The 24,806-nt window shown below is 40.6% G+C and overlaps 1 protein-coding gene across 4 annotated transcripts in view; it reads right to left on the bottom strand.

Annotated features, from left to right (window-relative positions):
• WDTC1 (WD and tetratricopeptide repeats 1) overlaps positions 1 to 24,806 on the bottom strand; it is a 61,393-nt gene that overhangs the window by 15,436 nt on the left and 21,151 nt on the right. For all 4 annotated transcript variants that reach the window (XR_004423854.1, XM_033114222.1, XM_033114220.1 and 1 more), the window contains 3 exons: positions 4,735 to 4,781; positions 4,076 to 4,187; positions 1,153 to 1,340 (listed from right to left, as the gene is read on the bottom strand). Coding sequence is in view for 3 of the 4 variants with exons in the window: in XM_033114222.1 (XP_032970113.1) it covers positions 1,153 to 1,340; positions 4,076 to 4,187; positions 4,735 to 4,781 (347 nt within the window). In the remaining variant the exon portion in view is untranslated. The remainder of the gene's footprint in view (positions 1 to 1,152; positions 1,341 to 4,075; positions 4,188 to 4,734; positions 4,782 to 24,806) is intronic.

Below are 24,806 nucleotides of genomic sequence, written 5' to 3'. Positions count from 1 at the left end.
CGTTACGTGAGGATGATGACGTTAAGTGAGGATGTATTGTACTATGTACGCTAAGGTTTTATAGGCACTATCTCAATTTCAAAGCTCAGACCAACAAGGGAGATACTATGATAGTTCCCATTTTATAGGCAAGGAAACTGAGGTGCAGGCGTGAAGTGACTTGCCCCGGTCAAACACTGAGTGACAGAGGTAGGACTTGACCTCGGGTCTGCCTGGCCTCAGTGCCCTGCTTTAGAAGCTGCTGTGTTCCAGTTCATACTTGACTTAGATACCTCTCCTCCTGTGTAACAGGGAAGTGGGCACAAAGTCCTGTAGGACCTTAAGGGAGGCAGTTAAAGCAAGTTGGGAAGACAAAGAAAAATTTCTAAGGTCACATCTGAACAGAGGCGTTAAAGAAGGGCATGAGACCATTTTAGAATGAGGGGAAGTAGAGGCAAAGGTGTGATAAAACGGGCCATTGGAAAGGGGACGGTCCACTTGCCTATTTCTGGCCGGTTCTCCCCCTCACAGGCATACGCCCACTGACCAGTCGTTCAAGAGAAATATATCAAGTGCCTCCACGTGCCAGGAGCTGTGCTGGGCTCTAGGGACCCAACCCAAGGACAAGACAGACATGGAGCTGCTCCGGGAGAGTTTACTATTCAGTGAGGGAGCACAGACACAAAAGTAAACCAACAAGTAACTAAAATAAAATAACTGGATGAAGATTAAAGTTACAGAGGATACAACAGGGTGCTGAGACAAAGAATAATGTCTACTTTAGACAGGGTGGTCAGAGAAGGTGCTTCTGAGGAGGTGACTCTTAAGCAGATCTCCTTCAGGTGAGAAAGAGTCAGCCACAGAAAGAATTGGGGACAGAGATAACCAGGTAGAGAGAACAGCAGTGTGAAAGCCCAGAGGAGGCAGACTGCATGTGAGGTGAGGAGAGAAGGTTGGTGGGCCGGGACGTAGTGCAGGAGAGCGTAAAGAGTGCGGAAGGTGAGCGGAGGGTAAGCAAACGTTCCCAGCTGTGCTTGTCCACAGACCGCTGCCCTGGGCAGTCTAACAAGGCCGGACCTCTGCTGGAGGGAAGGTGCCGGGCCTGTGGGCAGGTGGGCGTGGGAAGCCAGCACGCAGTAGGAGGCACAGGCCCCATCATGCGTCGGCCCTTACCGGATAAGCCCATCCTCAGCAGCACTCCAGAACGTGTTGGGCCACATGGGCGCCGTGGCGATGCGTTTCACCCGGTTTGTGTGGTCCCCAAACATGTGGATCGTCTCCTTTACCGTCAGGTCGTGGACATGCACCTTGGAGTCGGCTGCCCCCGTGATCAAGATCCGGTCCCCAGCATGAGGCAGGAACTGCTCCAGAGAGATTCAAGACGAGGTTGGCAGGCAGTGGGGGTCGGGCTGGGCCCCGAAGGAGACTGGCCTGGATGTTAGCACCCTCTTTCCTTCTCCACATCAGGTAAGAAAATAAGCCCACCCAAGACAACCCGCCAAGAAAACTTTGGATCTCGAGTATCAGTCCCCAGGCCTAAAGGTCAAAATTGGGACACACACCTTTACTTTGGGCCTGACCTATGTCAAGTTGGACTACCTAAGGAAAACTTTTCCTCTGATTCTTCCCCAGGTAAGAGCTGAGTGGCTAGTAATCATAGCTGTTACCATTTACTAAGCATTTACCAGGGCAGGTGCATTACCTTATTGGTACTTAAAATAATTTCTAACCTCATTAAAAATTGAGGTTCAGCACTAACATTCAACAGAACTGTGTTCAAACTCTGTGTGACCCCCCATACGCCCTACTGCCTCATGACCACTTTTAATAACCTGGGGGTTAGGTAATAAATTAGTCTTAAAATGAAAAGGACTTTCAGTATTTTAAGGGAGTGGGTGTTTTAAACTGATTTAAGTATTTCTGGAGAACGATCTGGCAATAGGTAGCAAAGGTAAAAACTATTTCTATCTTTTGACCCAAAACTTCCATTTCTGAGAAATAATTCTGAAAGAAAAAAGGGACCTGTGCGTAAATGCTCAGAGCAGCATTCGATAGAATGACAAATGTTGGAACTGGCTCAAATGCTAGACTTTGGGGAAGGGCTGAGTGTCAAAAGGATACATCTCTATGTGGCTACTAAAAAGAACAAGAACCCCACCTTCTGATGAAGTCGAGAACGAAATACTCCAGTTGATACATGGTAAGAACAAAACAGCCATAAACAGCTTTTAATAATATCTTTTAAAAAGTATGCTGTTCTATCACCTCGTTTTGAGGGAAGAAAAATATTTGGGTATGGTGTTGAGTTCTCTTCTTTCTTGAGTTCAAAAGATTGAATTATCTTTTTTTTGAATTGAAAAGTTTCTCCCAACACACAGCAAGGTTGTATGGGTGCTGGGGTGCGGGGGGCTATTTTTCTGCATTTAAACAACTATAGTCCCACTTGACTTAAATGTTCATGTAAGAGCAAGAATTCACTCTTCCCACACTCTAATGGCTCACTGGGACAAGGGCTAGATGGAGTTGATGGAATTTAATACATTTTAGAGGCAATTAGTAGTCTTTAATCCTGTCTGGAGACAGCATGTATTCTGTGCACAAAAGAAATAAACAGGTGAGCCCTTGGGAAGAACCTGTGGCTGCGCCACACTCATCACACACTGTAGCTGCCACCAGGGGGAGCTCGCGGGTTAGTAAGTATAGTGTTTTACTACCAGGAGAGAGAGGAATCCTTTCCACACTTTTTTTTTTTTTTAAAACAGAAGAGGAGGTTGAGGGTCTGTGAATATAAGCGCCTCACTCAAGGTCTTACTATTAGGGAGTATCAAAACTATCATCAAATTCTGCTCTCTGAACTCAACGGTTTGTGCTCTACGATGCCAAACTGATGGCTTAGGTCCCTTCCCCAGATGTGACCACACATACTCAAACTGGACCTATCACTTCTTAGGGGCAGGAAGCAGTCTCTGTTTGCCACAAAAGAGGCGAATCAGCATTGTTCTGTTTCTAAAATCACAGAAGTTCACCTACAATTGGTCCCTGTGACAGGAGACGAGAATCAGAGCTTGGGTTTAGGGAAATAAGTAGGTTTTGAGCTCTTGAATCTGCCTTCTTCTTCAGGTATCTTATAATTCCTCTTGATATTAATTAGGAAAATATTTCTTAGATTAGTGAGGCTTTCCAAAGGACAGCCTCACTCTTACATACATATATCTATTATAGCATTTCAGAGCTGGAAAAGTCCTTAACGGTCATTTCCTCCAACCTTAATCTTAAACCTGGCAAACTGAGTTCCCAGCAGGCAGAATCCCTCAGAGCTAGGGCATTTGCTACATCCTCAGAGGGCCCGTTCTACCTTTTGCAAATTGCTCTAAGTGTCAGACAATTCTTTCCTTCATCAGGCCCACAGTTGCTTCTGTGGACCTATGTCTGTTCTTTGGGACCAAAAGGGACACGTTTTATGTCATTCCCACATAATAGGTCTTCAGAGGTCTGAAGACACTTGTAAGTTCCCTTCCCACCTCTCCTTAGCTCAACTCCCCTCCACCAACAAATCAGCAGACCCATTTCCTACGAAAGGTACAACAGCTAAAAGCAGCTGTGCCAGACGCTGTTTTAAATCAATCATCTCCTTGAACTGTAACATCAACCCTGTGGACTGCTACTTCCTTTTTAAAAATTAAATGATTTATTTGCTTATTTATTCATGAATCCAGGGGATTTTCCTTAGCTACTTCCTTTTTACAGATGAGCAAAAGGCTCAGAGAGGTCAGGTGATTTCACACAGTTCACACAGCTTTCAAGAGGCAGGTAAGGGAACCACACAGGTCTGCCTGGTATCTAAATTCATGCTCAGAACCATACCTCCCACCATCACCACTCACATAAATATAAATTCATCTAGAGCTGGCCTGTTGGCTCTAAGAGAGGAAGTCGAATATGGACAAGAGATGGTTTTTCAGGAACCACCATCAGAGGCATCAGATTACAAAGGTGTCTGTGACCCCAGGGAGTACATGGGACACACACATGCAAATACGACCACGTGCACAGCCCCGTCACCCTGTTCACTTGCTCTGTGGCTTATCCTGCTCACCTTGACAGAGAAGATATTTGCAGTGTGTCCCGTGTGCATGGAGAGCAGCTTCTTGTGGTGCAGTGGGTCCCACACAATCGTGTGCTGGTCATCGGAACCAGAGGCCAGCAAGCTGCAAGCAGAGTGAGGGGTTCTGACCTCTCCTCAAGTGCGTGGGTCCCTTACCCCTACCCCCCATTCCCAGATGATAAGGAGTTAGGCCACACAGAACTTGAAAAACAGTAGATGTCACAGAAGTTAAGGTTATCTTGTAAACATTAGTTGATTCTCTTCTATTTTATCTGGAGAGTTTTCCATTATTCCTAAACTTTCCATTAGCTCATAAACAAACAAACAAACAAACAAAAAAAAGGGTTTGGATGGTCATTCAACCTTCCATCTATCTGAGCTTCACTGTTTAAGTACCGTGTTTCCCCGAAAATAAGCCCTGGCATGATTTTTCAGGATGACATCCCCTGAACATAAGCCCTAATGCATCTTTTGGAGCAAAAATAAGACCCCGTCTTATTTTCAGGGAAACACAGTAGCAGAGAGCAGCAGTCTCTTTTCACCTGGGTCCACTCTTTTCCTTAGATCTAGAAAGAGGAAGGAAAGCCCCCTTCTCTCAACCTCCCCGTTCCCTTCTCCAGCACCCACTACATGCTCCAGCTCATACTTACTCTCCTTTCTCATTCCACTCCAGACAGTTGACACATCCTGAGTGACCCTGGGGAAGCAAACAGAAAGGGACAAGAAGGGAGCCAGTTAGAGGTTCTCCTGGGGAACTCAACACTTAGAAGTGGAACTGAACAGGTAAACTAACCTTTCCATCGTCAATGTTTTCCAGGTGCATGTGAGTGACCGGAACTGAATTAAACTGCCTAGTATCTTATAAAGTACTTTCATATTCATGGTCTCACTTGATATTGAACACCCGAGTCATAAAGGTCAGGTGTCATGGATCCTATATTACAGAAAAGTAAACTGAAGTTCAGATAATAGTAAGTAATGGAAGTGAAATCCAACAAATCTGCTCCTACCACTAGAAGGGACATGTCAACAGTCCCTTCAAGGGTCATCACCTCAGTCACAGAAAATTTGCCAAGAGGAGCATCTGAACCAAGGGCAGCCAATTAACTAGAAGGCTGATCTTTCATTCATTCGGCATATATTTAATTTATCGAGCACTCACTGCGTGCTAGGTACTGTTCAGATGCTGGGGGTATAGCAGTGCACAAAGCAAAGTCCCTGACCTTCTGGAGTTTACTTCCAGTATGTGGAGTCTGGTATAGTAAGGCAGATTGGGCCAGAGTCTTGAGCTTGGGGATTTGACTTGAGAAACATGGAGAGAGAGAGGCAGTTAACAGATACTGAAGTTGAAAGCCAGCACAGAGAGAAATCATGGCAAAGCTAGAGTTATGAGGAAATAGAATCCATGAAAAGCAGAAGGTCTGAAGAAACAAGTCTTACATGGGAGAAGGAGAAAACAGGTCAGAAGGCATTCCTGCATGCTCTTCTTTCTGTTCTCTCCCGGTCCCTCATCCCTAATGGTACCTTGATTTTCATTTAATTATCTCCCTGCCCCAAGTCAGACCATGTGTTTCAGGAAATGTAAATCCATTGTTCTTTCAACAGTGATAGGCTGAAAAACTTAGCCTAAGCCAAAGTGGACACAGCATTCACTTGGGCACAGGGATTGGCTCAAAAATGAGCCAGTGACCCCAATCAGATGCAGGGGGGACAGTTGCTGGGAGCTTCTGGAAAAGGAGTTTTCTCATTCTCAGGAGAGAGTCTATGAAAGAAATGCCTTTCTTCCTCTGGATGCGGGGTGTACTGATGTGACACCTGGAAGTGCCACCATGAGGGAAGCTAACCTGAGAGTGAAATCTTCATGCAGGGGCAGCCCAGCCAAGGGAATCAGAGAAAAATGAAGCCAGAGCGACCGGTAACCAACCCGGATGCCTCCTCTCCTACTGGGCTTCCACTTTAGTGAGCCGATCAGTTCATTAGTGTTTCAGGCTATTTGAGTGGGGCTGATACTTGTGGCCCAAAGCCTCCTCACTGACAAACTCCAACTCATTCTTCAGGTCTCAGCTTACAGGCACTTCCTTCAACATGCCTTCCCTGTCACGTCAATTTGGGAGGAAAGCACACCCTTCCGGTGGGCAACTACTGTCACACTGTAGTACGGCTCTGAGTCGACATGGTTATTTGCTTCACCAGACTGGGCCCTGAGAAAGCAGGCTTTTGTGTACTGTGTGCATTGCATCCCCAAGGCCAGGTACCGTCCCTGGCGCATGCATGTGTCGCACAAATGAACAAATGAGTTCAGTGGGAATAATAGGAAGAAGCGAGAGACGTAATCAAATCTAATTCTCCGACTGTCTAGTCCGAAAAGGCCTTTCCTCTGCCTTCTTCCCTTTGTTCTATGACCTTTCTCATCTTGGTTGAAACCCAGTTCCTTCCAGGTTCTGCACTTACATACATTCCTGACACATTTACTGTTCGAACTTGTCACATCACTTGCTGACTTGAGGCCTCTCACTTTCCTATGGCAGCTGGTTGAAACCTCACTGGCGGCTTTGGTCACTTCCTGGGTTAGAATCATTTCTGTCCTCAGCCCTCTCATTTTCTCACCAGGCTGTAAGTTACTTGTGCCTGGGGGCACATCTGCAGTTGGCAATTTCCCAGAGTACCAGGGCCTTGAATGACTGCTGCCCACTGAGGGCTTACAGAGCTAGGCACAGTGCTAAGCGCTTGTGGGAGGCAGAACAGTGGCCCCTGTAGCTATCCATGTCCTGATCCTCCGGAACCTATGAATATGTTGTTAGGTGGCCAAAGGGACTTTGTAGATGTGACTAAGGTTAAGGTCCTTGAGATGTGAAGATTATCCCAGATTATCCAGTGGGCCCAAGATAATCACACAAGTCCTTAAAGTCAGAGCTTCCTTAGTGGCACAGAACAGAGAGAGTAGGTGTAAAAGGGACTTGATCTGCTAGCTTTGACGATGGAAGAAGCGGGGCAGGAGCCAAGAAAGGCAGCAGCTTCGAGAAGTGGGGAATGGCAACATAGCCCGGTCAAGACCTTGCTTTCAGCCTGGTGAGACACCTGTTAGACTTTTGATCTACAGAACTGTAGGATAATAAATTTGTGTTGTTTTAAACCACTAAGTTTGTGGTAATTTGTTATGGCAGCAACAGGAACTAATACAGCACTCTACATCCATTATCTTGTTTAAGAAACAGGTATCATTACTCATTTCAAAGATAAGAAAAACAGTGCCCAGAGAGGTTAGGTAACCTGCTGTGATACTGTGATTTATAGTAAGAAATATATATTTGGTCTTCATCCCCGTTTCCGACACAGAGCTCCTAAAATCCTTGGAATTTCCTAAGTGATAAGGGTGATAAAGATGACTTGATATTTATAACAACCCCCTTTCAACCATACCTGAGTTTATTAATGAAGTGATTTTTGGAAAGCTCCTAAGGATGGAGGCTGGTTGCCAGGGGGACCAACCACATAATTGGAGGGTTGAAACTTTTAGTTCCGAACCCCTGACCTCCGGGTAAATTGAACAGACCACCAATGGCCAATGATTTAATCAATTCTACCTATGTAATGAAGCACCCATAACACCCCAAAAGGACGGAGTTCAGAGAGCTTCTGGGTTGGTAACAACATGGAGATTTGGGGACAGTGACCTGCTCAGAAAGGGCATGGAGGCTCTCTGTGCCCCTCCCGACATACCTTGCCCTGTGCATCTCTCCTGTGTGACTGTTCCTGAATTATATCTTTTTAAAATAAACTGGTACTCTAGTGGGTAGAATCAGTAAATAGCGGTTGGGAGTCTGTGGATGGGGAGGGCTGACTGTATGCACTGAACTACGCCATTTTGTAGGGGGACTTGAGTATCCGCGGGGGTCCTGGAACCCATACCCCACAGATACTGAGGGTAGTTAAGTTTTTAGGGAGTCAAAAGTTATACACAGATATTCAACTGTGTGGAGGCTGGCGCCCTTAACCCCGTGTTGTTCAAGGATCAACTGTATTGTCAAAAAATATTAATAAAAGGCTTTATAAGTTAGAATACGTGTTTGGGAAGCTACTTTACAAGGAACGGAGTGCTTAAGACGAGCTAAGGTAAGGCTGGTTTAGATATAGGTGCACGATTTATAATTATGTTGAAGAATATAATGGAAGAAAATATGCATATGACATATCAGAATTAAAAAGTGGATAAAAAGAAGGGGAGAAAAACCTCAAACTTTTTTTTTTTTAAGAAGGGCGCAGCTCACAGTAGGCCGTGTGGGCATAGAACCAGCAACCTTGGTGTTATTAGCACCACGCTCTAACCAAACTGAGCTTACCGGCCACCCCTAAATGTCAAACTTTTAAGGAACTAAAAGGAGGGTTCCTAGAGAGGAACAGACTTCTGGTGTCTCCCTGGAATCCTGGAAATGTTTCTAGAGTGAGCTTTGTACACGAGGAACCTGGAGAAAACAAAGTATACAGGGAAAGACTCTGCAATAAAAGCTCCAAATCTCACTTAAGTTCCAAATTACAACCTAATTCTTAGTTCCTGTTTAACTTTATTAAATATTCATAATTACTATGTATTCTAGGTAGCATGGAGAAAGAGGCAAAGAGAAGCATTTTATCACTGATACTGCATAGAATCATAGGTACTTGTGATAAAAAGCAAATGGACTCAGTTGTTTTGTTTTGTTACTGCTTTTTAATTCTTTATAGGGGGTTATCATTTTGTGAGGGATGTACATTGTTTTGTACACCTGAGACTAATAAAAAAATTCTTTACAGACTGTGGACCGCCTTAGAGCCTGCACTACGGTCCCCACCTTAGTGTTCCACTGCTGGGTAGAATACTAGATATTCACATACACGATCTGATTACCACTCCTTTTTACAGGTAAGACCAAGTCCCAGATATTAAATAACTTACCCAGGGTCACACAAATGGCAAACACCAGAGCCCAGCTGGGAACCCAGGTTAATATGACTCTAAAGTCTTTGGCTGTGCGGGACTACTTCAAATGCCCCCCTATTTCCACCTGGATTAAGAAGAGAGCTCATTGCTACCATCACCTTAGAGAACTGTTCGGCAGTTTCATATAAAGTTGAGTTTTAATCTACCTTATGACACAGTAATTCCATTTGAGGGAAATGAACACATTTGTCACCCAAAAAGTGGTATAAGAATATCCATAGATGCTATATTTTCAAAAGCCCCCGACTGGAAATAACCCAAATGGTCATCAAGAGGGGAATGGATAAACAAAGTGTAGTCCATCCATCTCCGTGTATCACTACACAGCAATAAAAAGGAAAAGAACTATAGATACGTGCAACAACATGGATGAAATTCAAAAAACATGCTAAGCGAAAGAAGCCAAACACAAAAATATACAGTATATCATTCTGTTTACATTAAGTATAAGAACAAGCACAACTAATCCATGGAGACAGAAGCCAAAAGTGGTTGCTTAAGGTCGCAGGGTTGGCTGTAAAGGGCACCACGGGAACTTTCCAGGGTGATGGAAGGACTTTCTATCTCGTTGTGGGCGGTAGTTACACAAGTGTCAACTGGTCGAACTCAATACCTGAGACCTATGCACTTTATTTGTATGTAAATCATGCCTCAATAAAGAGGGAAAAAAAGGTAATAATAATAGCAGCAATAGTAGTATTAATATATATTAAGGACTTTCTCACCATTGTACCAGTGACAAAATGGTGCCCTTCATCTATGCTTTTAGGTCACCTTTGCAACTACCTTGTGATGGAAGCACCATTACCATTCTCATTTTTCAGGTGAGGAAAAGGTTAACATCCCATATTGTGTAAACAGTAAGGCCAGAACGTAAGCCCAGGTCTGACAGACTCTAGAGCTTGGCTCTTAACTATGTTGCCATACTGCCCTTTTAAATTCTGGGCTATCTCTCTTAAAACTTCAGTGTGCCTGCCAGTACTGTACTGGGTTCGGAGAGTGAGGCAGACAGACACATCTCCCGTGCTCACAGAGCTGATGCGGTTTTAGTTTCTCTTCTCCAAACCTGTAACATTCGCCCTTCCCCACGTTATTATGATCTCCTCATAAACATCTCTTGAAATGGCTGTAGAATACTCCTCCAAAGGTTAAACCATATTCATCTCTACCTTAGTGTTGTACAGTTAGGTTCATTCCAATTTTGGTGAGCTGATGTATTGTAAAAGCCCAGTGTGGGTGTGGGAAACCTTTACAGGTAGGTGACTGGGCAGCCCAGACTAGGCGCGATGTCATGGCTTTTTGCCTTTGACTGGAAATATATAAAATCTGGAGTTCAGATTAGCAGTCATGGTGTGGAAAAAATGTATTAAAATGGGAAACATTATTAATAAATACAATTTATTAGCTAACAATCTACCAAAAATGTGGAAATCGCAGGGGTAAAATAATAAAAGTCATTCTTGCTAGGGGAAAAAGGCGGGACCCACTGCATTAAGGGAACACAAAAAGAGAAGCAAACAGCTAGGAAGTCTGCAAATCAATGTGTATCCTGGTATAACCAAAGAGACTAGAGATCCTCTTTTCCAAATGTACTTTTTACAAGACTAAGCTGAGGAGACAAGGCTGGTCAGCGAGAGGCAGACTTGTAAAGTGAAAGAGCTGTTTGGCTTCAACTCTGGCTTGGCCTCTTCCGAGGCGTGTGGGCAGTCTCTTCAGAGTCCCAGAGCCTCAGAGTTTTTCATTTGGGATGGGGATGATGCTAATGTCAACCTGACAAGCTCACTGTGAAGATAAAATGATGTCACATATGCAGGGTGCCTACCACACTTTGGTACACGCTGGCTTCCTGGAGCTATCTTCTTTTGCCAACCTGTATGTGTTCTTTCCAGACCCCGCTCTCAAAGACCCTTCCGCGTGGCCAGGATACTCACAAAGGGTACACATCTTGAACAACTGGATTCTTTCCTATTTACTTACTTTTTAAAAAGACTTATTTCTGCAGCTATTAAATTGCTACCCGAAGTTCTGCCCAAACAGACAATTCACTTATTCAACACCCGTTATGTATAAGGTCCTGGGAGAAAAGGGAATGAATCGTAGGACAAGGACATGTCTATGGCAACAGGAGACAAAGTTCTACCATCACAGGGGAAGGAGAGAGGTAGCCTAGAAGAAGACAGGAACATCAGGCTTTAGGAACAAGCTTAAAGGATGTTGTAGGACGTTGCCTGGCTTGCCAACCAAGCCTGTGGCCGTTTGCACAACTACAGGTAAGGACCCGCTCTTAACTGCAACCCCATCGTACATGTTTACCTCACCCACTGACTTCAGACTTAAACCCTTGTGTAGAGAAGTTCCACTTAAAAGGTCAATGCCAAAGAGCATGGAAGTTAGAGATGTTCAGTGGAGCCTGAGCAAGAAATGCCAACTAGGAAAGATGGGAAACAGACAGCCAGTGCTTCTCTGTAACTCCTTAACAGTGTGAATATGAGTCTGAAAAGCAAGATTTAGATTAAAATCCAGCAAACATTAATTGAGCACCTACTAAACGTCAGGGTAAGTGCTAAGCTTTCACATGTATCAATTCACTCAAACTTCACAATACATGTTCATTAGCATGTATTAAACTCACATAAATGTAATATAACAGAATGGAGTGAGTCCTGAAGACAAACAAAACTCTTTACTCACCCTCCATTCACTTAATGATTTGATAGTTATCTTCAAGGCAGAATGATCTGAACATCCAGAAATCTCCATAAAATCTTTCCTTTTGTTGCTTCTTTAATTTAACTCAACAGTTTCTCAAATTTTAGTGTGCCTAAGAATTACTATATGGAATAGCAATAGTAATAAGAATAACTAAAACATAGAGTATTACGTGTCAGCCCTGTCACATAAATGCGTCACATAATTACCCTTGAAAATATGTTAAATTGTCCATAAAGTACAGTAAGTGTGGTTTCATGTGTACAAGCTGTGTTTCCTTGAGCAAGTTCTTTAACTTTTCTGTGTCTCAGGTTCTACATCTGTGAAAAAGGAGATAATAATTATACAGAACCTCATAGGGCTATTGTGGGAAACAAGTCAATATTTGTAAAACACTTTGGCCACTTTGACTGTTGAGTGGAGGAATTGGAAATCAAATCCAAATATGTTCTTTCCATTGCACTGTGATAATTCCAGACTTACAGTATAGCCTGATGTGAACTACGATTACTGGGGGAGGAAAAATCCTCCTAGAAGTCATGAAAAGGAGCAATTTAATACATATTTAAACTTCTATATGTTTTGCCTAAAAATCTAAGTATAAGTATAGTAGGGCAAGTCAACAACCATAATTCATATTAGAAAGTTTTCCCTTATAGTGAGCCTGTATCCGTTATATATCCCTGAAAATTCTCTTTATTCATTCGATCTTTTTTCATTCAGTCTTTTTATTTGAGCACCTAAGATATGCTAGGTACTCATACATGCAAAGGCTACTGTGGTAAATAAGACAGAGAACTCTAGTGGTGGTAGGAAAGAAAACATAAACACATAAATTAGTAAGATGAGTTCAGAAAGAAAATAAAACACGGTAATGGGATACTCCTTAAGCTATAGTGGTCAAGGGAAGCCTCTTTGACGAAGTGATGTTTGAGAAGGAGCAAGTAACAAAGATCAGGAGAAAGAGCCTGCCAGGCATAGGGAAGAACAAGTACAAAGGTAGCAATAGGTTTGGTAAGCTGAAGAAACAGAATGAAGGCCTATGTGGCTAGAGCACAGTGATGAAGGGAGTAGAGTAAGGCATGATGAGCTCAGGGAGGTGAGCAGAGGCCAGATTCTCAGGGTGTCTTATAGGCCATAGCAAGAAGCTTCATGAGGCCAGGAACTGTGTTGGTCTTTATTCATCTCCTAGAGGCTAGAACATTCCTGGCATATTGTAGGCACTCAGTATTTGCTTGAACATATGACTGAATTAATGAATGACTCCTAGATCTTCCCTTTGGTGCTTCGGAACATGAATTTACTCCATCATCTAAAGCAGAGGTTGGCTCTTTACAGAAAAAGTGCCAATATTTTAGGCTGAGCAGGCTATACGGACTCTGTTACAACTACTCAATTCTGTTGTTTAATCACTAAGACAGCCATAGACAATAAACGAATGAGTGTGGCTGTGTTCCAATAAAATTTTATTTATAGAAATAGGTGGCAATAGAGTCAACATATTCCCTATCAAAATCCCACCTAACCTCTCTGCAGAAATTCACAAGGTGATCCCAAAACTCATATGTAAATGCAAGGGGCAAGAATAGCCAAAACAATCTTGAAAAAGAAAAACAAAGTTGGAAGACTCACACTTCCCAATTTTAAAACTTACTACAAAGCCACAGTAATCAAAACAGCATGGTACTGACATAAAGGCAGACATTTTGATAAATGGAATAGAGTTGAGAGTTCACAAATAAATCGTTACATTTAGGTCAACTGCTTTCCAACAAGATTGCCAAGACAATTCAATGGGGGAAAGAATAGTCTTTTCAACAAAAGGTGCTGGGACAATTGGATATCCACATGCAAAAGAATGAAGTTGGACCCCTACCTCACATCATATATAAAAATTAACTCAAAATGGATCAAAAACCTATATATAAGATCTAAAACTATAAGACTTCTAGAAGAAAACATAGGTGTAAATCTCCGTGATCTTGGATAGGCAATGGTTTCTTAAATATGACACCAAAAGCATAAGTGACAAAAGAAAAAAAAGAGATAATTTGGACTTTTCTGAAATTAAAAACTTTTGTATATCAAAGGCGCTATTAAAAAAGTGAAAAAACAACCCACAAGAATGGGAGAAAAAAATTTCAAAACATATCTGATAAGGGTCTAGTATCCAGGATACATACAGAACACTTACAACTCAACAATAAAAAGATAAATAACTCAACTAAAAAATGGGCAAAGGATCCAAATAGACATTTCTCCAAAGATGATATACAAATGACCAATAATCACACAAAAAGATGTTCAACATCATTAGTCATTAGGGAAATGCAATCAAAACCACAATAAAATACCACATCATACCCACTAGGGTGGCTATAATAAAAAAGACAGATAATAGGGGCTGGACTGGTGGCTCAGGCGGTTAGAGCTCCATGCTCCTAACTCCGAAGGCTGCCGGTTCGATTCCCACATGGGCCAGTGGGCTCTCAACCACAAGGTTGCCAGTTCAATTCCTTGAGTCCCGCAAGGGATGGTGGGCAGTACCCCCTGCAACTATGAACACGGCACCTTAAGCTGAGCTGCCACTGAGCTCCCAGCTGGCCCAGTTGGTTGAAGTGCGTCCTTTCAACCACAAGGTTGCTGGGTTTGACTCCCACAAGGGATGATGGGCTGCGCCCCCTGCAACTAGCAACGGCAACTGGACCTGGAGCTGAGCTGCGCCCTCCACAACTAAGATTGAAAGGACAACAACTTGACTTGGAAAAAAGTCCTGGAAGTACACACTGTTCCCCAATAAAGTCCTGTTCCCCTTCCCCAATAAAAAAAAAAAATCTTAAAAAAAAAAAAAGACAGATAATAATTATTGGTGAGGATATGGAGAAGTTGAGTCGCTCATACATTTCTAGTGGGAATGCAAAATTGAAAAACAGTGTGGTGGTTCCACAAAAAATTAAACGGAGAGCTACCATATATGACCCAGCAATTCCATTCTTAGGTATACACTAAGAGAACTGAAAATACATGTTTATATAAAAACCAGGGATATAAATGATAAATGCCTATTAAATTGTTTTGCACACCTGAAACTAAAAAAAAAAAAAGATATCTCTCTCTCTATATATGTGTATATAGGTATACATATATACATAAACATATATTATGTACATATATGTTTATGTATATAAAACGTATGTGTGTGTATATATACACATATATATGCATATATGTGTGTGTGTGTGTGTGTGTGTATATACATATACACACACACACACACACACACACACACACATCGTATTGATTTGGCTTCTCTAGGTGAACCCTGAATGATAAATGATGTAACAAACCACATAAAACTATGAGGTTGAACCTTGTTCCCACAGAAAAAGGGGCAACTCTACAGGACTTCAGTCCTCATATTCAAGTTGTCATTTCCAAGGGAATCCTGACATACATTATTTTTCTGAGAACTGTGAAAATATGGATTGGATTACAATTTCAAACAGCTGTGTAATTATGTGCTAGTTACTTAACCTCTCTAATCCTCTAAGCCATTGGAGTTGGTAGACTTCAATGAGAAAATGTGTGGAGTGCATGAAAATCTGGTATTCTTTATACGTTAGATACAAATAGATGTTATGATTTTAGCAATCTTAGAAAAATGCAACTTACAATAAAATATAAAGCATAAATACTTCCAGAGAGAAAATAAATAAATACCCGTACACAAATGCTGATAGCAGCATTATTCACAATAGCCAAAAAGTGGTAATAACCAAAATGTCTACCAACTGATAAGCGGATAAATAAAATGTGGTATATCCATATAATGTAATGGTACTTGGCCATAAAAAGGAACAAAGTACTGATTCATGCTACATCATGGATGAATCTTGAAACCATCATGCCAAGTAAATGAAGCCAGATACAAAAAAGCCACATATTGCATGATTCCATTTATATGAGATGTCCAGAAGAGCAATATCCACAGAGACAAAAAGATTAGTGGTTGCTAAGGGATAGGGAGGGAGTAACTGCTAATATGGATAAAGGATTTCTTTTTGTGGTGATGAAAATGTCTGGAATTACATAGTGGTGATGGCTGCACAACTTTGTGAATATACTAAAACCTACTGAATTGTACACTTAAAATAAAAAATAAACTTAAAAAACAAACCAACAAACAGCCATAATTTACTAATCTAAAGGATAGTCCTTGAAATCTCTCACAAAGTCAGATCGCCCCTCCATCTTTTTCTTTGAGGGTGAATTGGTATCTAATTTACTTCTCTAAACTGATATTGCAAAACAACTCTTGACAAGTCTTTGTTAGAATTAGGTTATGCTATACTTGTTAGAATCAGGTTACACTACGAGACTGCCCTGGTCTACAAACTATATTAAAAAAGAAAACCAATCTAGTTTGACCTGACTTGTTTCCAGTGAATTTATGTTCAACTTAAATAAGAAACAAAAAGCATCAAGCCAGATTGTGAAGGTGAGATATATAATGCTTGCTACTTGTTTAAGGAAAATATTAAGAAAACCAATAAGGCAAGAGAATAATCCACCAAGACAAGAATACTTGCTAAGTCCTTTAAAACAGTAGACACATGGTTGAGGAGGAAAGAATATGAACTATGGATCCAGACAGGCCTAATATAAATCTTATTACTCTTATTTTTACCACTATATGACCTTAGAAATGCTCGGTTTTACTCTTCTTATTTGTAAAGTCAGGTTCTTTTCCTCTCTCTCTCTCTCCCATGTGTCTAATACTGTGCCAAGAAATCCCACAAGTGAAAGAAGTAGAATGGATCAAAGTGTGATCAGCACTTTAGGGCAGACTTGGAAAATCCTGCTGATGCTACCAAAAATGAAAGCAAGTGCCCCCCACCCCCAAAAGTTAGGACTGCAAGCCACAAACTGGAATCCCAGGATATCTGGCTCTTGTTCAGTTATGACAATAAAACTCACTGAGACAAGACGAGCTAGCGCATATAACTAAAGGAGGATATGGAACACTCAGCAACGATGTCCAAGGAATATAGAGAAGTGGTTTGGTCTATACACCAGAACATCTTAGAATTAATCCTAATAAATATTAAATTTATAAATCCTCTAATCTTGACCTCCCTCTGGATCTTGCAGTTGCTGTCACTACAACAGTTCTCTGTATTTTCTTAATGGACATTTGTAACTTTCTATGTTGAACCAATTTCAAACTTATAAAATGGTACAAAAACACCCATATACAGAGGGTGCCAAGAAAAGTATACACATTTTAAGAAAGGAAAAAACTGTATTAAAACTGTAATACTCAATATATACCGATAACAAAAGATGAATACAAGTCATGTATATACCGGGTACCCCCGGTATATCTTTCCCCTAATTCATTAATAGTTAACATTGCCACATTTGCTTTCTTTCTCTTCCTCCCTCTCCTTCTCTTTCTCTACACACACACACACACACACACACACACACACACACACACACTTTTTTTCCTGAACCATTTGAGAGTAAGTTGCACACTTCAGGACCCTGCACATATTTAACTACTTCATATATTTCTAAGAACAAGGTCATTCTTTTGTTTAACCAGAATACATTTATTAAAATCAGAAACTCTGACACTGATACAATACTATTTTAATATATAGTCCATATTCAAATTTCACCAACTGTCCCAATAATATCCCTCTGATTTTCCTGATCTTAGATCTAATCCAGGACCACACAGTGCATTTAGTTGTCATTTTCTTTTTATTCTCCTTTAATCTGGAACAGTTCCTTAACCCTCTGTGTTTTTTATGACATTGACATTTTTGAAGAATATATCAGCTGTTCTGGAGAAATGTCTCTTGGTTTGGATTTGTCTGATTATTTCCTAGTGATTAGTGTTAGGTGAGGCATTGTGACAGAAGTACTACCTACCTAAGTGATCATGTGTCCTCCTCGGTGCCCATTATCAGGTGGCATATGATGTTTATTTGTCTTGGTTAAGGTGGTATCACCAGGTTTCTCCACTATAATGTTACTATTTCTCCCTTAGTTATCTGTGAGGAAAATACTTCCCCACTATGCAAATATCCTATCCTTTATCAAACTTCCACCCAGTAGTTTTAATCACTCATTGATTATTCTTGCTTGCATCAATTATTGGTATAGTATGGTATAATGGTTACAAAATGTTGATTTTCTAGCTCTTCCATTTTTTCATTTTTAGTGACTGGCAATCTACTAAAATGAAGTATTTTTTTTTCCTCTCTGCCCCCCCCCACTTTCTTTTCTCCCTCCCCTCATCTCCTATTAGTGCAATCTTAGATATTTTTTATTTAGTAGGTTTTAATTCATTACTGTCATTATTCATCCTAATGCTCAAATTGTCGTGGATTTGGCCAGTAGTATGCCCTTCGAGCTGGCTCCTGTGTCCTTATGATATATTCCTATCATCTTCCGTATTATTTCTTTACTTTTTGTTTATCTTCTGCCACAGGATGTTGTAGGCTCATCTTGTACACTCCTTGTCCCAGACCTGGAACCAGTTACTTCTCCACGCATCCCTGGTTCTTTTTAGTGGGGAGTGGTATTTAGAAACCAGTAAATCATAGCTATGGAGGTAGCATTGCTCTGAAACTTTTCAGAAAACAGAGCTGGAAATAATATATAAACATTAATATTTACGTATTTTTTAAACCATGAATTCATACTGATAGTGCTAATTCCAATTCAATACCTCAGAGTTCTTCTTTGCCTTTCCCTATTCCGTATTTGAATTTCTGTTCTTCAACAGTGAGCATGGAACAACATTGATATATCTAGTATATCAATATTATAAGTATTATATTTATTATATATTAATATTGATATATTTATCCCAACAACACTGATATAATTACTCTTCTGCTCAATTTTATAATACACACCAAATAGTTATGAAATTGCTAGAGCAAAACCACCACAAATGACAAATCTACTAACTAGAGTTCAATCAAGATTTTCTTAAAGTTTATTTTATCTTTAAAATATGGTCGAAGAAAATACATATAGTCAAAGTATTATGTTAAAAAATTACTTGGGTTAGTTGGCATCCCTCTCTATCTTTGTTGATTTCATTTTACTTTTTGAATGTGCAAAACCTCAACATGGCTCTAAAAGCAAAAACTCTACAAAAAGGTCCAGAGGAGGGTTACTCCCCTTCCTCTACCTTCCAGCCCCCTAGAGGTGACCAACTTCATTAGTTTCGGCTTATCCATTCTGTGTCTGTGTTTGCAAAAATATGCAGGTACATACATAAATTTATTCCCTTCTTTGTTACACCAAAATTGGCAAAATTATATTCAAATAGCTCTTAAACATAAGGAAAAGATATTCAATTTCACTCATAAGAGAAATGTAACTTAAAACTATGTTGAGAGAAGTGGCTGCATGGCGCAGTTAGAGCGCGAGCCCTTAACAACAGGGTTGCCGGTTCAATTCCCGCATGGGATGGTGGGCTGCACCCCCTGCAACTAAAGACTGAAAACGGCGACTGGACTTGAGCTGAGCTGCGCCCTCCACAACTAGATTGAAGGTCAACGACTTGGAGCTGATGGGCCCTGGAGAAACACACTGTTCCCCAATATTCCCCAATTAAAAACAAACAATGCTCAGATACCATTTTTCATCAGTCAGAATGGTAAAAAATTCCACAGTTTAACCACACAGTCTGTCGCAGAGCTGTGGAGAAACAGGCACTCACGGTCAGGCATGGCTGCTGTGAAGGTAAAATGGTACAACCCCCATGAGGGGAAATGTGGCAACGTCTAACAAAGCCACACACACATTTACCCTTTGTCCAGCACTCCTGCTTCTCGGTTTTACCCTAGAAGATACATCTCCGGCAATACTAAAATACGTATGCACAAGGTTATTCATTATGGTACTGCTGTAATTACGAACTATTAGAAAAAACTCTGAGCCCATACATGGGAAATTCATTGAACACATCTTGATTCATCTCCATAATAAACTACTACACAGTGAAAAATAACTCTATGAACTGATATGAATGATTTCCAAGATATATTGGTAAGTGAAAAAAGAGAACATATATATATATATGAATATATATATTCATCATGCCTCAATGATTCTTCATCCTCAGCAAGTCCTCAAGTCCATTCAACCTGTCTCTTCTCTCCTTACATGCTACCTCATGTCTTTACTTCCTTCCCTATCCCCGCTAACGATCCACGATTCATTACTACAACCATTCTCTTGCAACATTCATCTGACAAAACCCCAACCCCAGATAATCTTCTAGCTTTCCTGTACCTTCAGCTTTCCTTTTTCTCTACTGATTTTTTTCCTCTTGGGATTAAACATGCTCAAGTTTCTCTAATCTAAGAAAGTCCTTCCTTGAATGCTAAGTCCACATCTAGCTATAGCCTTCCATTTCTCTTCCCCTTTGTAGCCAGACTAAAAGAGAAGCCTGTACTTGATATTTTCCGTTCCTCACTTCCCAATACAGTCATGCGCTGCTTAATGGTGGGGGCACATTCTGAGAAATATGTCATTAGGTGATTTTTGTCGTGCAACATCATGGAGTGTGCTTACACAAATCTGGATGGTACAGCCTAGGTTGTATTGTATACCACTGTCGTATATGCGGTCCGTCGTTGACTGAAACATCATTATGTGGCCTATGACTGTATTCCTCAACCCACAGCACAAAAGTAACCTCTTGCCAAGGTTACTGTTGTCACTCCCTTGCCCTAAATCAATGCATACTTCTTAGTCCTTATCTTACTTTGCCCCAACAGTATTTGTTAGTGCTGAGCACTTCCTCCTCAATGAAACTTTCATCTGGGTTCTGTAACATTACCTGCTGTTTTCCTTCCTATTCCTCTAGTTGCTTTCGTGACACCCTTTGCATACTCTTCTTTGTCCATCCAGCCCTTATGTTGGTCTTCTTTATTTCTCTATCCTAGGCTTTCCCCCACTCACTCTACACACTTCCCAAAGGTAATCACAACGCACTTTTACTGTTCCAATCTATACGCTACTGACTGCTCCCAAATCGACATCTCCAGTGTGTACCTCTATCCTAAGCTCAGACCCAAATATTCAAACTATCTATCCAGAAAGCTCCAGACAACACAACGCCTACAGCTCCAGAACAGCCATAATCAAGCTCACCATGTTCCCCCTTAACCCTAGTCATTCTGCAGTGCTCCCCAATTCAGTGAACGATACTACCATTTACCCTGCACTCGAGCCCAGAAATTTGACCTTCATACTTGACTACTCTCTTTTTTCCTAACTTTCCACAGTCACTAAGAATTCTGTTAATTCTACCTCTTAAATGTCTTTCAAAATACTGACTTCTCTCCATCCAGATTACTTTTTTTGTTTGTTTGTTTTTTAGTTCAGGCAACCCATCACTTCTTCCGAAATCACTGTCATGGCCTCTTAACTGGTCTGGCTGTCCCAGCTGAAACCTCAGCAGTCTTCATTTTGAAGCCAAGATTAAATTTTTCCCCCTTTCTTCCGCCTCCTCCAACCCCCTCCGGTTCGAGACGTTGTTTCTCAGTCTAGTTGTGTAGGACACAGCTCCCTGGCCCATGCTGGTATTATGAGCCTTGCGCTCCCCCCAGGCTGAGGCTGTCGGTTGCTGGTTGTTGGTCGGCCGCTCACAGCAGCTCACGGCAGCTCTCGCCGGCTGCCAGCCGCTTATGCTGGCCGCCGGCAGCTCCTGGTAGCACATGGTAGCTCATGGCAGCACAGCAGCACATCAGCCCAAGGCAGCTCACGCTGACCTCCAGCTGCTCATGGCAGCCCAGCTCTAGGGAGAGCCGTTGTTCACAATCTTAGCTGTCAAGGGTACAGCTCACTGGCTCATGTGGGAATCAAACCAGCAACCTCGGCGTTAGGTGCACGGCGCTCCAACCACCTGAGCCACCGCGCCGGGCCTAATTTTTTTTTTTTTAACTTTTTAAAAAGTTTATTTAAATATGTTTTTCCAGGACCCATCAGCTCCAAGTCAAGTAGTTGTTTCAATCTAGTTGTGGAGGGCGCAGCTCACAGTGGCCCATGTGGGGATCAAATTGGCAACCTTATTGTTAAGAGCACTGCACTCTAACCAACAGAGCTAACCCGCCGCTCCCCGAGATTAATTTTTTTAAAAAGCTTAACTCTGATTATATTGCTCCCTGGTAAAAACCATTCAATGGCTCTCCACTGCCCTTAAGGATAATAAAATCCACAGTCTTCAACAGACTCGTAGCTCACAATGTCCTTTATTATGAACATCCTACCCACACTCATCTCATCAACCTCATCTGACATCTTTCTTCCACTTGTGTTCTGTGTTCTCTTAAACTGAGTGCCCTCTATTTTCTCTTGCATCACTCATATTCTGTGCCCCCAGCCTACGACTTCTCTCTGTATACCGCCCCCGCCCCCAACATATCCAGCTAGTTCCTTCCATCCATCGTTCAGGTATCAACCTAGACTACATTTCTCTTAGGAAGCCGAACTAAGATCTCTCCAGCCCATCATGTTTCATTCATTTGTGAAATTGCTTAGAATCATGATGGATACATGAGGGAGAAGAGACTGGGATTAGGGAAAGAACAAAAGTTGCTAAGCATTATGTTTGAAATAAGAGTGAAGGAGTGTGATGGGGTATAAATTGGTACAAACTCTATGAAAGGCATTTTGGTACTAATTATCAAAATTGCAGATACATATACTCTGTGACGTACTAATTCCACTCGTAGGTATTTATCCTATAGATACACACCCACATGTGCCAAATGATGTTGCAAAGGATAATGTCGTACATAGAAAAGATTGTAAGTAATCTACATGTCCATCACTGAGGCAGTTTAAATAGATTATGGCACATTCACACAACAGAATACTCTGAAGCCATGAAAAAATTAGAAATTAGAAATATATTTATGTACTGATATGGTAAAATAAAAAAAGCATATTTCTAAATCCAAAAAGTAAGGTACAAACCAGTAAATATGTTAAGCTAACATTTGTGAGAAAAGGTGAGAATTTTATGCATAACATTTCTCTGGAAGGATATTAAAGCTGATTAATTGATTCCAGGGAGGTAAGTTATGCGTAGGTGGCTGGGAAAAAGAGTGGGAAGGAGAGATGATCTTTTAAGCTTTTAAAATTAGAACCACATCAATGTTTACCTAATCAAAAATAATAATAAAAAAAGAAAGGGCCTAACAGTCATATGCTAGGTTAAAGAAAAATATGTTTAAGAGGTATCATTCATGTCACTCCAGTCAAAGAAGAGATACGAGTGGAGTCTTTTTTATTCTGAGTGGTTTTAGATCATGATTTAGTTTAAAAACCTAAAGTGCCAAGATTTGAGAGTGCCAAGGACAATTTCTTAATATAAAAAAGGGAAGAATGCAATGGGATTGATATATTTCTTGATTCAGATCTTCCTTATGAAGAAAGAACTAGGGACAAAATAATTCAAAACCTAAAGGTGTATGCAAACTGGTCATAGAAAACAGGAAGACAGCAACTATCAGGAAAGAAATATGAAAATTAAAGAACATTAGCTCAGAAAAGAAGATTTTTCAGAAGCTTGGGGAACTGTAGGATGAAAACAATGGAAAGAATAAATAAAAAATAAAGTTATCCCAATTAATTTGGATGCTTTTTAAGTAGGCATCTCTGAGAGTACAAATTCTACCAATATGCAGAAAAAGTAACACGATACCAGACTGGCTAAGCTCTGAATTTTAAAGTAACTCAAAATGGAAACTAGGAGTCAAAAAGCAAAAATCAGGCCAGATTATTAAGATGGAAGGTAGAGAAATAGTATGGTTGAATAAGGTTGAGAAAGCTAACTCTAATACAGAAAATAAAAAAAAGCCAATCAAGCCAATAGGTTTTTAGTGAGCATCTACTAAATGTTTAGCACTCCTATAAGTTCTCTGCTTCCTTTTGCATTTTTCAAAATCACATAAAGTAGTAAATTAGGAAATCCAGGAAAAACGTTTCCCCCAGATAATAAAGAAGAAAACATTATACTCAATAACCACAAACAGATAGGAGCTTTTACTGTTGACTTTACTTTTTTTATGATACCTCCAACCCTCATTAGTTACCTCTTCTTAATGCCAAAAATCAACCGTTGTTAACCAATATGGGGTTATGTGACAATGGGTAGGAAATAAAACAAGGGAAGGAAATGACCCTAAAGTGTTTTTAAAAGTTAATTGTCATCAAATAAACATCTGAGAACTGGCATCTTAGGAAACTTTAAAAGCTTTCTATAAATAACAATAATAATAGCTAATATTTGAGTGCTATATAGCATGAATTTTACAATATGCTGGGCACTGCGCCAAGTGATTTACATAAATTAACTTTTTTATTCCTCTTCACAAAACCTAAGAGACAAACAGGATATATATATAAAATTATACATACCCATATACATATATATAGATATATATGTATATGTGCATGTATATATGTATATATATGTATACATACATATATATACATATATACATACATATATACATACACATATATACATGTATATGTATATGTGTATGTATAATTGTATATATATGATATATATAGATATAGCTATAGATATATGAATATATATGTATGTGTATGTATAATTTTACAGATGAGGAAATGAGAGCTAGAAGTTAAAGGACTTATCCAAGGTCATATGGCTTCTAACAGCATTTTCATTACTATATTGTGTGTGTGTGGGGTCACAAAGAGGTCTCCCCTCCACCCTCAAACTAGAAAAGAGGAAAATAAGATAGCCTTTTGGGGGTTAAGATTATAAAAATCAGTACAGCTGAGCTTTCCCTCCTCCTTGGCTTCCATGATACCATGTTCTCCTCAGGTTCTCCCACCTCTATGCCTATTCTTTCTGTTTCCTGTGGGTAGAAGCAGAGAAGAAATAGGTAATCTCTAAATGCTCAGACACCTTGGCTCTTGGTCTTGGGCCCTCTTCTCTCTCCTCCTACTTTCTCTCTAAGT

This window comes from Rhinolophus ferrumequinum, chromosome 9 (genome assembly GCF_004115265.2).
Source record: "Rhinolophus ferrumequinum isolate MPI-CBG mRhiFer1 chromosome 9, mRhiFer1_v1.p, whole genome shotgun sequence".
Taxonomy (NCBI): domain Eukaryota; kingdom Metazoa; phylum Chordata; class Mammalia; order Chiroptera; family Rhinolophidae; genus Rhinolophus; species Rhinolophus ferrumequinum.
The sequence above is the reverse complement of the archived record's forward strand: the minus strand, read 5'-3'. Positions and strand labels throughout refer to the sequence as shown.